General features: G+C 53.0%; 1 protein-coding gene across 1 annotated transcript in view; it reads left to right on the forward strand.

The window, feature by feature from the left end:
• Sptbn4 (spectrin beta, non-erythrocytic 4) overlaps nucleotides 1-15,238 on the forward strand; it is a 57,697-nt gene that overhangs the window by 6,732 nt on the left and 35,727 nt on the right. The window contains exons 4-15 of the mRNA XM_090322316.1: nucleotides 527-700; nucleotides 1,404-1,495; nucleotides 2,532-2,612; nucleotides 3,793-3,908; nucleotides 4,838-4,950; nucleotides 5,029-5,216; nucleotides 5,305-5,422; nucleotides 6,270-6,428; nucleotides 7,487-7,789; nucleotides 9,025-9,175; nucleotides 11,328-12,288; nucleotides 14,471-14,608. Coding sequence (XP_090178442.1) covers nucleotides 527-700; nucleotides 1,404-1,495; nucleotides 2,532-2,612; nucleotides 3,793-3,908; nucleotides 4,838-4,950; nucleotides 5,029-5,216; nucleotides 5,305-5,422; nucleotides 6,270-6,428; nucleotides 7,487-7,789; nucleotides 9,025-9,175; nucleotides 11,328-12,288; nucleotides 14,471-14,608 — 2,594 coding nt within the window. The remainder of the gene's footprint in view (nucleotides 1-526; nucleotides 701-1,403; nucleotides 1,496-2,531; nucleotides 2,613-3,792; nucleotides 3,909-4,837; nucleotides 4,951-5,028; nucleotides 5,217-5,304; nucleotides 5,423-6,269; nucleotides 6,429-7,486; nucleotides 7,790-9,024; nucleotides 9,176-11,327; nucleotides 12,289-14,470; nucleotides 14,609-15,238) is intronic.

Here is a 15,238-nt window from a genome sequence, read left to right on the forward strand (position 1 = left end):
GCGAAGCTTGGTGGGGAAGAGCTGGGGTATGTGGATTGCCCGGGAGCTGTGTTGGAGGGGGCGTGGCTCCGCGGGAGGGGCGTGGCTCCGCGGGAGGGGGCGTGGCCACAGGGAAAGGGTGGCGCTTTATTAGAAAGAGCCAGCCAGGTTATGAGCTAGAAAAGTGGCCTGGCTGTAAAAAGCCAGAAAGAATTCTGTTGCCGGGCGTCCGTGGGGCTCTAGGATGGGATCTGAGATTGAAGGAAAGGGGCGGGTATTGTGGTAAGAGCAAAGACCTCATGGAAGGGGCGGGGCTTTGTGTGGAGGGGCGTGGCAGGACCCACTGGAAGGGGCGGGGCTCAGTGGTGAGTGACAAGGGGCAGACCCAATGGCACGGGCGGGGCTTTCAGGCTGCAGGTGGATCATCGGTGAGAAGCGCGGGAAGAAGTGTGAGGGTAAAAGGACTGGGTGGGTTTGGAGTCGTCCACAGCACTGGAGGGTCTGGTCGTGGAAGTGGGGCCGAGCGCATCTTGCCCACTGCCCCTAGCCGAGGCCCACGCGGGGCCGCATGCGGATCCACTCACTGGAGAACGTGGACAAGGCCCTGCAGTTCCTCAAGGAGCAGCGCGTGCACCTGGAAAACGTGGGCTCGCACGACATCGTGGACGGGAACCACCGGCTGACGCTGGGGTTGGTCTGGACCATCATCCTGCGCTTCCAGGTGACCCCCAAGAGACCCCCGACCCGCCCCTGCCCTCCCCCTTGGGTCCTCACCATCCATTCCCTAGGTGGTAGGAAGGGAAATAATTGCACGTTATTGTGTCATTTCTATCTTGTTCTTTCTGTTTGGGGCATTTTCTTTCTTTTTTTTCCTCCTCCTCCTCCTCCTCCTCCTCCTCCTCCTCCTCCTCCTCCTCCTCCTCCTTCTTATTCTTCTTGCCAGTCCTGGGCAAGGACTCAGGGCCTGAGCACTGTCTTTGGATTTTTCTCAAGGCTAGAGCTCTACCACTTGAGCCTCAGCACCATTTCTGGCTTTTTTCTAGGTATGTGGTACTGAGAAATCGAACCCAGGTCTTTGTGCATGCTAGGCAAGCACTCTACCACTAGGCCAACCGCCTGGCCCTTGAGGCATTTTCTGTGTGTGTGTGTGTGTGTGTGTGTGTGTGTGTGTGTGTGTGTACACACCAGTACTAGGGCTTGAACTCAAGGCCCTAGAGGCTGTCCTTTAGCTTTCACTCAAGGACTCGGAGTTACAGCTCTTCACCCAGGGGTGCTGGGTAATTAGAGATAGGAATCTCACGGATTTGGTTTGTTGGGTTTGTACTACAAACCCTGATCCCCAGATCTCAGCCTCCTGACTAGTTAGGATTAAAGGCCCGAGCCACCAGTGCCTGCCACTCAAACCTTTCTTTGCATCCTCCCAGATTCAAGTCATCAAAATTGAGACGGAGGACAACAGAGAGACGCGCTCAGCCAAGGATGCGCTGCTCCTATGGTGCCAGATGAAAACAGCTGGGTGAGCGCCCCCTCCTCACAGACAGGTGGGCCCCTAACCTTTGGGGTTCCTACTGGGACAAGAGCTTAAGGAAGAGCCGGTGTCCTGAGTCGAAATTTACAGCCGGAGCTAACAAATTGGTAAATAAAACATAGCCACTTGAAGGCCAAGTTCAAATGTGGTGTGTGAGGGGGGAGGGTTTCAGACTCCTTCCAGAGCAGTGCTTGGAAAATGGTGGCTGTCCCTCTGCCTCCTTCCCCTTCCCAACCTGGACATCGGAAGACCCCAGCCCAGCCCACGTCCTGACTCTGCTCACTGTGTCTTTTGGCAGCCAGCCACTCCTCTCTTTAGGAGGGTACTGGCCTGGTGTGTAGCAATCCAGGGAATGTAATCCAGGGTCCTGGCACCTTCTGTGTGGTTGAGATGATAAAGGCAGACATGGGCTCTAGTGGGTGTGTTATGTTGGAGCCCCAGCTCTCTGCCTTGTGAAGAGAGCATGGCCTAGAACTCCAGAACCACTCCCCCCCCCCCCCCCAGGGAAGTAGAAGGGACAGATGGCAGAAAGGTGGGCTTTCGGTGACTTGCTATTCTGGGCCTGTGTATTTGCCCTGCAGTGCAGTCTGTGACTCCATGTGTGTCTTTATCTCTATATCTGCTGGTCTTTGGACTTACATCACACCTGCCCTGCTTTCTCTCTGCCTTCCTGTCCCTCTGTCTTTCTGTCTCTTTTACTTACTTTCTTCTCTCTGTCTCTCCCCTCTTTCTTCTCTCCTTTCTTTACTTTGCTTCTTTCCTTTTCTTCTCCTGTCTTTCTTCATCTCCCTGACTCATTTGGTCTATCTATCTATCTATCTATCATCTATCTCTACCAATCTATCTACCTTTTATCTGTTCATCTACCTATCATCTATCTGCCTATCTATCTCTATCCATCTGTCTGTCTATCCACCCATCCATTTCTCGTACCCACTGGACTTCCATCTTTTATGTCCTTCTTCCCTGTATTCCATCCTGACTCTGCCTACCTCTGCCTCTGCCTCTCCCTCTCTACTGCCAGTTACCCAGAGGTGAACATACAGAATTTCACCACCAGCTGGCGGGATGGCCTGGCCTTCAACGCCCTCATTCATCGGCACAGGTACCACCTGCTTGGGGGGCATCCAGCCCTGACCCATCCACCTCCTACCCCATGCCCCATGTCCCTGCAGTTACATAGCTGTGTGTGTAGACATAAAAGATCCCATTCCTTTGCTCCAACACATACATACACATTTGTTTCACTTTCTACATCTGCTCCTCATATGAGCAGGCAGGTACAGCCACATAGATTTTTTTTTTTTTTTGGCAGGGGAGGGAGTTGGTAGTACTGGGCTTGAACTCAACACTTGCTAGGCAAGAGCTATACCACTTGGGCCACATGCTTCCAGGCCACAACTCTACTTTCAGTTTTTTAGTGATTCATTGGAGATAAGAATCTTACAAAGCTGGGCACCATGGCTCACACTAGCAATCCTAGCTATTCAGGAGGCATAAGATCTGAGGATTTCAGTTCAAAGCCAGCCCGGGCACTAAAGACCTGAGACTCTTATCTCCAATTAACCACTAGAAAACGAGAAGTGAGGCTGTAGCTCAAGGGGTAGGGTAGTAGCCTTGAACTGAAGAGCTCAGGACAGTGTCCCGGCCCAGAGTTCAAGCATCTTTTTTTTTTTTTCCAGTCCTGGGCTTGAGCTCAGGGCCTGAGCACTGTCCTTGGATTTTTCTCAAGGCTAGAGCTCTACCACTTGAGCCTCAGCACCACTCCCGGCTTTTTTATATATGTGGTACCGAGGAATCGAACCCAGGTCTTCATGCATGCTAGGCAAGCACTCTACCACTAGGCCAAACTCCTGACTCCAAAGTTCAAGCATCTTATAGACTTTCCTATGCAAGCTGACTTCAAACGATGATCTTCACATCTCAGCCTCCTGAGGAGCTGGGATTATAGGCACAAGCTGCCTGGGATGGATACACTCATGGTGTTGGATCATCCCACAAAGACTCGCACAAGCATTTCTTCCACAGATTGGTGAGCTCACACATTGCCATGTAGATTGATGTACAGGTACCCAGGACAAACGCACAGAACATGTGCAGTCCCAAGGCAGCTCACACCACACACACTTGCAGCTCAGCCCCATGCCAGCACACTCAGTGTCCCCTTGGCTGGGTAGGGCCCCTCACTTGATGGGGGGGGCTGGTAAGGAGTTCAGACAAGACTATCTTTTTACCACCTGGCTTGGGCCTGACTGCGGCCTGCCTCCTCTATGCTCTCTACCCAGGCCCGATCTTGTGGATTTTGGCAAACTCATCAAGTCCAATGCCAACTACAACCTGCAGAGAGCCTTCTGCACAGCTGAGCAGCATTTGGGGCTGGCACGTTTGCTGGATCCTGAAGGTCAGCCGAGGGTGACCCCCCAGCCCTACTTTTCTCCTTGGGGGGAGGGAGATACCCAAGATCAGTTAGTTCCTTCTCAAGATTCCATTTCTTCCAGCACTGCCACATCCCAAACTCAGTTCAAAATTCCACCTTTATCCCCAGCCCCTCCACCTCCTCATTTCCCATCCCCAGCCCCCATCTCCCCATCAGTCCTCCTGCCTCATTCTCAGCACCATCCAATCCCTGGGGTGTGTGTGTGTGTGTGTGTGTGTGTGTGTGTGTGTGTGTCAGTAGGTACTGTCCCATATCACTCTACCACTTGAGCCATAGCTTCACTTATGGCTTTTGCTGGTTCATTAGAGACAAGAGTATCCTAGGCTGGATGCCAGTGGCACATGCCTGTAATCCTAAGTGGGGGACTGAGATCTGACGATTGCAGTTCAAAGCCAGCCTAGGCAGGAAAGTTTGTGAGACTCTTATCTCTGAATGCACTTCCAAAAAAGCTAGAAGTAGAGCTGTGGCTTAAGTAGTGTCCAGGCTATGAGTTTAAGCCCCAGGACTGGCATGTGCGCTCTCTCTCTCCCTCTCTCTCTCTCTCTCTCTCTCTCTCTCTCTCTCTCTCTCTCTCTCTCCACACACACACATACACACGCCTTCAATAAATCCATAAATAAACAAATAAGTGTTTCCTAGATTTTCCTGCGCTGAACTACAATCCTCAGATCCCAGCCTCCTGAGTAGCTAGGATTATAGGCGTCAACCACCATGCCTGGCTCTCATCATGATTTCTATGTATCAGGCACTAAGGATGGATTTCCACAAGGGACGGATGCAAAAAACCCAGGAACAGGCTGTGTCACTCCAAGTCACACAGCTCCTGAAGTCTCCATCTTGTGCCTCCTCTTCCCTCCCCTGCCCATCCTGCCTTCCCTTCCCCCTCTCCTCAGACGTGAACATGGAAGCTCCAGATGAGAAGTCAATCATCACATATGTGGTGTCTTACTACCACTACTTCTCCAAGATGAAGGCCCTGGCAGTGGAGGGCAAGCGGATTGGAAAGGTTAGGAGGAGCAGGGGAGTGGCCTGGGAAGTGGCTGGGAGCCACTGACACTCAGCCCACCTTCCTTTGCTGGCTCAGGTCCTGGATCAGGTGCTGGAGGTGGGAAAGATCATAGAGCGCTATGAGGACCTGGCGGCTGAATTGCTGGCCTGGATTCACCGCACTGTGGGTCTTATCAGCAACCAGAAGTTCGCCAACTCTCTAAGCGGGGTGCAGCAGCAGCTTCAGGCCTTCACGGCCTACTGCACGCTGGAAAAGCCTGTCAAGTGAGACCCCCGCCCTGGAGGAAGTGCCGAGGGGGTTGGAGATGGAGGGGCGGGGGAACAAGACCCCCTGAGTTCGTGCCCCTTCCAGGTTTCAGGAGAAGGGGAATTTGGAGGTGCTTCTCTTCAGCATCCAGAGTAAATTGCGAGCTTGCAACCGTCGCCTCTTTGTGCCTCGGGAGGGCTGTGGCATCTGGGATGTTGACAAGGTAAGGCTGTGGGTGTAAAGGAAAAACGAAGTTGCTTGATGGGAAAGTTTTATAGGCTGTGCACTGCTCAAGAGAATGCATTGTAGACTTGCGAGTTGGATGTTTATTGAACACTTTCTTGGGAGTTATAAGTAAACATTTTTTTTCGCTTTTTTTTTGTCATCAGTAATGGGGCTTGATCTCGGAGGTTTTGTGCTCAAGACTAGCAGTGACTTTGAGTCACTACGCCACTTCCAATTTTCTGATGGTTCATTGGAGATAAGAGTTTCTTGGGCTTTTCTGCCTGGGCTGGCTTCAAACCATGATCCTCAGAGCTCAGCCTCATGAGTAGCTAGGATTACAGATCTGAGCAACCAGTACCCGGTCACTTCTGGCTTTTTTTTTTCCTGGTTCATTGATAATGAGTCTCATGGACTTTCCTACCCAGCCTGTCTTCCATCTGTGATCTTCAGACTACAGCCTCTTGAGTAGGTAGTTACAGAGATGAGACACCGATACTTACACTCTTTCTAACTTGCATAAAGTTCTATGTATGATAGAACAGGGTCATGAAAATGGGAGATAAGCTGGGTGGCAGATGATTCTTACCTGTCATCCCACCTACCCAGGAGGCTCAGATCTAAGGATTGTGGTTTGAAGCCAGCTTGGGGAAAGAAAAATCTCAGAGACCCTTTTGTCCAATGAACCACACCCAAACTGGAATTGGAGCTGTGGCTCAGGTAGTTGAGCACCAGCCTTGAGTAGGAAAGGCTAAAAGACAGTACCCAGGCCCTGAGTTGAGTTCAGGCCCCAGGACTGGCACAGAAGACAGTGGGCAAGGCTGTTGACTGTGTCCTGTCTTCCTTAGGCATGGGGCCAGCTGGAGAAGGCGGAGCATGAACGGGAGGCAGCTTTACGGGCTGAGCTGATTCGGCAGGAGAAGCTAGAACTCCTGGCCCAGAGGTTTGACCACAAGGTGGCCATGAGAGAGAGCTGGCTGAATGAGAACCAGCGCTTGGTCTCCCAGGTACAAAGAGGAAGGCTGGGTTCCATGGAAGGGAAGGCACACAGGGTAAATGGCTTTGAGACTCAGAATGGAGCCTTGATCTCCTTAGCAATGAGAAAGGGTTGAATTCATCAAATGACAGCAAGACAGGAGTCTTAAGAGATGACAGGTAGCAAAGTGCCAGTGGCTCATGCCTAATATCCTAGCTACTCAGGAGGCTAAGATTGAAGGATCTTAGATCAAAGCCAGCCAGGGCAGAAAAGCCCATGAGACTCTTATCTCCAGTGTACCACCAAAAAAGCCAGACATGGAGCTGTGGCTCAAGTGGTAGAGCACTGGCTGTGAGTGCAAAAGTCAAGGGACAGTGCCCAGGCCCTGAGTTCAAACCCTAGGATGAGAAAACCACCCCCCCAAAGAAATGAGGAAAGTGGAGCCGAACTCCAGGTGAACAGAAGGGAAAGCATGGTCCTCGGGGAAACTAAAGAGCAAAGAATTCATTTCTTCAGAAATGACGGTTCATCAGGGTAAAGGTTAAAGGAAGTTGAACTAGTGTGGGGACTCAGGAGGGTAGAATTGGGCTCCTAAATAACAGAAGAGTAAACCAGACTCTAGGGCAATGGAAAGATGGGGTCTGTTTCCTGGGTGACAAGGGGTTAGAGAGGCAGCAGAAGAGAGAGGAGATTCATCTCCAGCATCATGGAGGAGGCTAGGGCTCACATCCACAGTAGGTGGGCAGGGTGGGGCTCGTCTCCAAGGTAACAGGAAGCTAGGACTGATTTCCCAGGTAATTGGAAGGTGGGGCTGGTTGCCAAGGTAACAGGGGGAAGGTAAGGCTGACTTCCAGAGGAGCTGAGGCTGGTGGGGCTGGTTTCCATGGTTACTGGGAAGGATGGGGCTGGTCTCCGGAGCAACAGGGGATGGTGGTACTGGTGGGTAGGGTGAGTAGGAACTGACAGGGCTGGTTTCCAGGGTAACTGAGGAGTACCTGGTATCCAGGGTATTTGGGGGAGTATTCAGGGTCCAAGATAACAGCTGGACTGCTGAGGCACCATGGTAAACATCTGGCTTGCACTGCTTAGGACAACTTTGGGTACGAGCTGCCGGCTGTGGAAGCTGCCATGAAGAAGCACGAGGCAATCGAGGCAGACATCGCAGCCTATGAGGAGCGGGTGCAGGGCGTGGCCGAACTGGCTCAGGCACTGGCCACCGAAGGCTATTACGACGCCCGGCGCGTGGCAGCTCAGCGAGACAGTGTCTTGCGCCAGTGGGCTCTGCTGACCGGGCTGGTGGGTGCCCGGCGGACCCGCCTGGAGCAGAACCTGGCTCTGCAGAAGGTGTTTCAAGAGATGGTCTACATGGTGGACTGGATGGAGGAGATGCAGGTGGGGACCAGAGGAGGGGCTGGAGGCTGTGGTGCGTGGGGAGGACGGCGGGGTGCCTGGAAGAGTGGGGCAAAGAGGTAGAGATGGAGAGGGAGGTGAAGGACAGACATAAAGAGACAGAGGGCAGGGGCTGGGAGTTTGGCCTAGTGGTAGAATGCTTGCCTAGCATGCACAAAGACCCAGGTTCGATTCCTCAGTACCCCACATACATAGCAAAAAGCCAGAAGCGGTGCTGAGGCTCAAGTGGTAGAGCTTTAGCCTTGAGAAAGTCCAAGGACAGTGCTCAAGCCCTGAGCTCAAGCCCAGGACTGGCAAAAAAAAAAAGAGAGAGACAGAGGGCAGTATAATTGCAGCTACTCAGGAGGCTGAGGCCTGAGGGTTGAGGTTCAAAGCCAGCCTGGACAGAAAAATTCCTGAGACTCTTATCTTCAATTAACCACAAACAAACAAACAAACTCTAGAAGTAGAGTTATTGGTCAAAGTGCCAGCCTTGAGCAAAAAAGTTAAAGGAAAGTGCCCAGGACCTGAGTTCAAGTCCCCCAGAACCAGTCCCCCTCCCCCCCCAATACACACCACAGAGAGAACTAGAGTACAAGCATGAAGTCTCAATTTCATCTCTTTAGATCTACAGAAAATGACATACTGCTAAAGTCAATTGGGAAAGAAAACCCATTAGCTAGGCTGCATGTGTTTCAGGCCTGTCGTCCAAGCTACACAGGAGGCTGAGATCTGAGGACCAAGGCTCAAAGCCAGCCTGGCAGGAAAGTCCTTGACCCTCTTCTATCCAATGAACCACCAAAAAACCAGAAGTGGAGCTGTGGCTCAAGTGGCAGAGTGCTAGCCTTGAGCAAAAAAAATCTCAAGGCTCTAAGTTCAAGCCTCAGAACTAAGAACTAGCATGCACAGACTCGCACGCGCATGACAGATGGAGATGGGTGCAGAAGGGATGGAAGGAGAGGGGGGAGAGGATGACAAAAAAAAAGCAGGAGTAAAGGTGAGGGAGTAAGAGAACCAGAAACACAGGTGAGAGAGGAACACACCCAGAGACAGCCTGAGACCAAGTCCACTGAGGCAGCCATCAGAGCTCCAACCGTGGAATCTTGTAGCAGAGGGCTGGCGTGGGGGAGGGGAGGGACCGGTGCCCTCCCTCCTGTCCTCCCTTCCCCTTCTCTCCCTCTCCTCCCCCCATCCCCATGGCAATGCCAGACCCTTGCTTCGTGCTTCCCGCTCTGCAGGCTCAGCTGCTGTCCCGGGAGTGTGGACAGCATCTGGTGGAGGCAGAGGACCTGCTGCAGAAGCACGGGCTGTTGGAGGGGGACATTGCGGCCCAGAGCGAGCGGATAGAGGCTCTCAACGCCACAGCGCTGCGGTTCTCCCAGCTGCAGGGTAAGTTAGGGAGTGGGGGTGGGTTGGGGTGTCTGAGGATTGGCACCGCCAGAGGTGAGGACTCCTGAGAGATGGAGAAAACTCCCTGTCCTTGGAGACATGTAAGCAGAGACTTAGATCTCTTTCCTTTCCCCCTTTTTTTTTCTGTCTGAGGCGGGAACTTGAATTCAGGCCCCAATGATGCTTTCGCTCATTGGCTGGAGCTCTACCAACTCAGGCCTCCAACCCTGAGACCAGGACCTCATGGCTCATTAGGAAATCTTGAGGGAGGATGGCCCTCTTGACCCCTTCCTACTTAGATTCTACAGTAAACTGCACATATTCATTGAGCGTTTAGGTGCTCGGCCCTTCCCATTTCAATCTCAGTGAACATCAATAAAACCATAAAAACAACCTGTGTGCTGGTAGCTCACATTTGTCATCCGAGCTACTCAGGAAGCTGAGATCTAAGCATCACAGCTTAAAGCCAATCCAGGCAGGAAACTCCACAATCTCCAATTAAACACCAGAAGATCAGATGTGGAGCTGTGGTTAAAGTGGTTAAGTGCTAGTTTTGAGTAAAATAGCTCAGGGACAATGCCCAGGCCCAGAGTTCAAGCCTCATAACTAGAAAAAAAAAAAAAAGCCCACACAAACAAACCCTCTCCCAAACTAAACTGTGTAAGGGACTAGAAATGTTGTTCAGCGTGGTAGAGTGCCTGTTGCAAATATTTAGGGGTCTAGACTAAATCCCCAGAACCAAAAACAAACAAGGAAAAAACTACCCTCCCCTGCAACACTAGTATAAGATAATATATAGTCAAGACCTATTCAGAAAGTAACTGAGAGAAACTTAATTCACCTGTTTGAAGGAGTCAAGAAAAATAGATAGGCTTATGTAACCAAAATGTCTAAAGAGGACATGTTGTGACTTCAGGTATAGCTGGATCCAGAGGGGCTCCTTGATGCTTTCCAGACTCTTGTCTCTCCATGTTTCAAATGTCTGGGTTAGTATCATTGTCAGGCTGGCTGCTCCCTTGTGGTGAAAAATCTGGGATGATTCAGCCTTTTATTCACAACACCTGAGCCATTAAACAGTCCCCAAAAGTAGACAATTTCCCTTCTCTCAAGAAGTTGACTCAAGGTCCAAGGAAAGATTTCATTGGCTCACTGTGGTTTCCATCTTCATTGCTCAGCCAATCATGTGGCATCAGGACATGGACAGCTCTCATTGGCCCATATCTGTGATATGCTTGCCCACTCCAGGGCCAGGAAGAGTGTCAGTCCCCTTCAAAGACATGACAGAGAAAATCTGGAAGATGGGGCCACTCTTCCTGAAAGGAGAACATGAATGCAGATAGACAAATTAATACATTAATTAATATTATATATACTTACCAAAGGACTTATTGGTAGGAGTTAGTGCTGGCTTAAGTGACAGGAGATATGTCAGTGCAGGGGGTGTTTTGAATAGCATGCCATAAGGATCTGGGGAAAAATTGTACGACTGAACATCCCATTGTAATCACTTGTTTTGTGTGTATGTGCTGACACTGAGCTTGAATTTAGGGCTGGAGCACTGTCCCTTAGCCTTGTCTGCTCAAGGGTGGTGCTTTACCATTTGAGCCATATGCACCTCCAGTTCTGGCTCTTGGCTGGCTAATTGGAAATAAAGAGTCTCATAAATCTGTCTGCCTGGGCTGGCTATGATCTCCAATCTCCAGGTCTCAACCTCCTGAGTAGCTAGGAGTACAGGCTTGAGCCCACTGGCACCTGGCTGTCTGTAATCATTGCCTTTGTGTGTATGTGTTGGTCCTGGGCTTGAACTTAGGGCCTGGAAGCTGTCCCTTAGCTTTTTTTTGCTCAAGGCGGGAGCTCTACCATCTTAGCCACGCGCACACACACACACACACACACCCCTCCATTTCTGTCTCTTTACTGGTTGATCGGAGATAAAAGTCTCATAGACTTTAGTGCCTACGCTTGTCCTTGATCTGCGAACCTCAGATCTCAGCCTCCTGGGATTACAGGCTTGTGGGGAATCCCACCAAGGTTTTCTAAATATCTCCTTCTTCCTCTTACCTCGTGGGCCTTGGAGAAGGGATGAAAAGGAGGACAAGGTGAGTAACCTGAGGCCCACATCCAACTCGATCCTCTCCTTCTCCTGGCCCAGGCTACCAGCCTTGCGACCCTCAGGTCATCTGCAACCGCGTGAACCACGTGCACGGCTGCCTGGCGGAGCTGCAGGCGCAGGCGGCCCAACGGCGCGGGGAGCTGGAGGCGTCGCGGAGCCTGTGGGCGCTGCTGCAGGAGCTGGAGGAGGCGGAGAGCTGGGCCCGGGACAAGGAGCGGCTGCTGGAGGCGGCGTCGGGGGCGTCGGCGGGGCCGGCGGCGGGGGGCGCGGCGGGGCCGGCGGCGGGGGGCGCGCACGACCTGTCCAGCACCGCGCGCCTGCTGGCCCAGCACAAGATCCTGCAGGGCGAGCTGGGCGGCCGGCGGGCGCTGCTGCAGCAAGCTCTGCGGCGGGGCGAGGAGCTGGCGGCGGCTGGCGGCGGCCGGGATCTGGGCCCCGGCGCCGACCCGGTGCAGCTGGCGGGTCTGGCGGAGCGCGCGGCGAGCGCCCGGCGCCGTTGGCAACGCCTGGAAGAGGCGGCGGCGCGGCGGGAGCGGCGGCTGCAGGAGGCGCGGGCCCTGCATCAGTTCGGGGCCGACCTGGACGGGCTCCTGGACTGGCTCCGCGACGCTTACCGCCTGGCAGCCGCTGGGGATTTCGGCCACGACGAAGCGTCCAGCCGGCGCCTGGCGCGCCAGCACCGCGCGCTCACCGGGGAGGTGGAGGCGCACCGCGGGCCCGTGGGGAGCCTGCGACGCCAGCTGGCGACCCTAGGGGGCGCGAGCGGCGCGGGGCCGCTGGTGGTGGCGCTGCAGGTACGCGTGGTGGAGGCCGAGCAGCTGTTCAACGAGGTGGCCGAGGTGGCGGCGCTGCGGCGCCAGTGGCTGCGGGACGCGCTCGCCGTCTACCGCATGTTCGGCGAGGTGCACGCGTGCGAGCTGTGGATCGGCGAGAAGGAGCAGTGGCTGCTCGCCATGCGCGTGCCCGACTCCCTGGACGACGTCGAGGTGGTGCAGCACCGGTGAGCGCGTGCTCCGGGGTGGGGTGGGTATGGGAGGGGGGTCCCCCAGCCTCCGGATCCCTTGCTCACCCCCCCCCCCCGCCCGCCAGGCTCCTCCTTAACGGGCCTTGTGACAATCTGGAGTTTGCCCAAACCCTCTGAACCTCGCAGTTTGCCCATCTGTGAAATCGGGCAGGAAGCCAGACGCTGGTGGCTCACCCCTGCCATTCTAGCTACTCAGGAGGCTGAGATCTGAGGATCAGGGCTCAAAGCCAGCCAAGACAGAAAACCAGTCCTGGATCTTGAACTCAGGGCCTGAGCACTGTCCTTGGATTTTTCTCAAGGTTAGAGCTCGACCACTTGAGCCACAGCACAGCGCCACTTCTGGCTTTTTCTATGTATGTGGTACCAAGGAATGGAACCCGGGTCTTCGTGCATGCTAGGCAAGCACTCTACAACGATGCCAAACTCCCAGCCCCGACAGACTCTTATCTCCAGTGAACTACTGGAAAACCAGAAGTGGAGCTATGGCTCAAAGGGGTAGAGCACAAGGTTTGAGCAAAAAAGCTCAGGGACAGCACCCAGGCCCGGGGTTCAAGCCCCACAACTCATAAAAAGGGAAGGGTAAATGGGACTGTGGGGCTAGTAGGAACAGAACCGGCCTGTAATCCCAGCTATCCAGGAGGTCAAAATCTGATGGTCATGGTTCAAACCCTGCCCTGGACAGAAAAGTCCTTGAGACTTTAATCTCCAATTAACCAGCAAAAAGCCAGAAGTGGAGGCATGGCTCTAGTGGTAGAGCACCAGGCTTAAGGATAAAAGCCAAGGGAAGGTGTGAGGCCCTGAGTTTCAGGCCTAGGACAGGCACAAAAAAAAAAAACAAAACAAAACCAGGGGTGGTTTGGTGAGGAAAGAAAGCAGGCAGACAGGAAGGAAGGAAGGAAATGAGTAAATTTGAGGCACTTAGCAAGCCCCTGGGGTACCCATGAATTTGTCTCCATCCTGGCCAAAATGATTCACAGATACCCCAGCCCAGCCTGCCACTACAACTCCCCAGCCCTACAGTTAATGTCGTCTCCAACCCTATCCCTTCCATTCCCCTCGCCTTCTTCACATTTCTTTATCTCTCACCCTCCAGCTCCATGTGTCATGCCCCCAGTTGTCTCACCTGACAGCCCTGAGTGTTAAACGAGTGGATGGATAATGTCTGTCCTCTGCTTCCCCTACCCCAGCCTCTTGTCCTTCCATCCAGCCAGCCATCTATCCTTGCACAGGGATTTCCTGAGTTCCAGTTCCAGAGCTGGACTTGAATAACTGACCACCAATATCCAGTTGTTTTATACAATGCTTTTTACAAGAGAAGACCATGTTCAAGTTGGGGCAAGAAACAGGGGTGGCTGGAAATTTAGAGAAGCAGCTGGGTTGGGAAGGGGACAGGCCTGAGCTGTAGTTAAGAGTCCAAGTGCCAGGCGCGGTGGCTCACACCTGTAATCCTAGCTACTCAGGAGATGGAGATCTGAGGATCCAGGTTCAAAGCCAGCCCAGGTCCTGAGTTAACCACTAGAAAATGGGAAGTAGTGTTGCGACCCAAGGGGTAGGGCGGTAGCTTTGAGCTGAAGAGCTTGAGGACAATGTCCAGGTCCAGGGGCAGGGTGGTAGCCTTGAGCTGAATTGCCCAGGGACAGCGCCCAGGCCCCGAGTTCAAGGCCCATGATCCCCCCACACACAAAAAAGTTCAAGTAAAGTGGCCATGGCGTGGTGTTAGTGGACTGGGAGCAGGGTGTTAAGCTAGACCCAGGGGTCATCTGTCTTGGGGTGATGATGGGGAGTGTCGCTGGGCTGGGGAGTCCAGAGGACAAAGTAGAGTCAAGATGGCCGTGAAAGCCCTGCGGAGAAGTAGTACAGCAAGCTTTAAGGTTAGAGGTAAGTTGGAAAAGAGTTTAGGCTTGCAACTGGATTGTGGCTGGCTGCTCAGGGGTTCGAGGTGTGAGGTCTGAAGATGTGGCGATGGGTGTGATGGACAGGATGGGGTGCTTAGCAACCAAGCATGTCCGCTGCCAATAGAAGAGGAGGAACTGGCAAAGGATTCTGGGACACGAGCTGGAAAGGCAGGACCAGAGCCAGGAAAGGGAACATGAAAGTCAAGACTGGGGGGCAGGTCCCAGGGGCCTGACCCCTGAGCACTTCCACCCTCCCTTTGCAGATTTGAGAGCCTGGACCAGGAGATGAATGGTTTCATGAGCCGTGTCCTGGATGTGAACCACACAGTCCAGGAGCTGGTGGAAGGAGGTCACCCCAGTTCGGATGAGGTGCGCTCTTGCCAAGACCACCTCAACAGCAGGTAAACGGGGCCTGGGCTCAGAAGTTCTTCCTGGGATCTCACATTGTTGTTGTTATTATTATTATTACCACCAGTCCTGGGGCTTGAACTCAGGGCCTGAGCACTGTCCTTGGGCTTTTTCTTCAAGGCTGGCGCTCCACCATTTGAGTCACAGGACCATTTCCGGTTTTTACTATGTATGTGGTATGTGGAGGAATGGAACCCAGATGTTGGTGCATGCTAAGCAAGCACTTTATCACTAGGCCACATTCCTGGCCCCTTACATTGGTTTTTCCTATCTTTCTCCTCACATTCAATCCACCATGATAACCAAACCAAATGTATCAAACTGGTCTCCTCTTCTTCCTCCTCCTCCTCCTCCTTTTCCTCCTTTTTTTGTTGGCTGTGGGGCTTGAACTCAGGGCTTGGGTACTGTTCCTGAGCTCTTCAGCTTTGAGTCACAGAACCACTTCTGATTTTCTGGTGGTTATTTGGAGATAAGATTCTCACAGACTGGGCTGGTTTTGAACTATAATCCTCACAACTCAGCCTCCTGAGCACCCATCTTTCGTCTTAAAACACTTGCTGAATGTTCATTGTAGGTGTGTGTGTGTGTGTGTGTGTGTGTGTGTGTGTGTGTTTGTGGTTTGA

This window comes from Megascapheus bottae, chromosome 31 (genome assembly GCF_031878675.1).
Source record: "Megascapheus bottae isolate mThoBot1 chromosome 31, mThoBot2.hap1, whole genome shotgun sequence".
Lineage (NCBI taxonomy): Eukaryota > Metazoa > Chordata > Mammalia > Rodentia > Geomyidae > Megascapheus > Megascapheus bottae.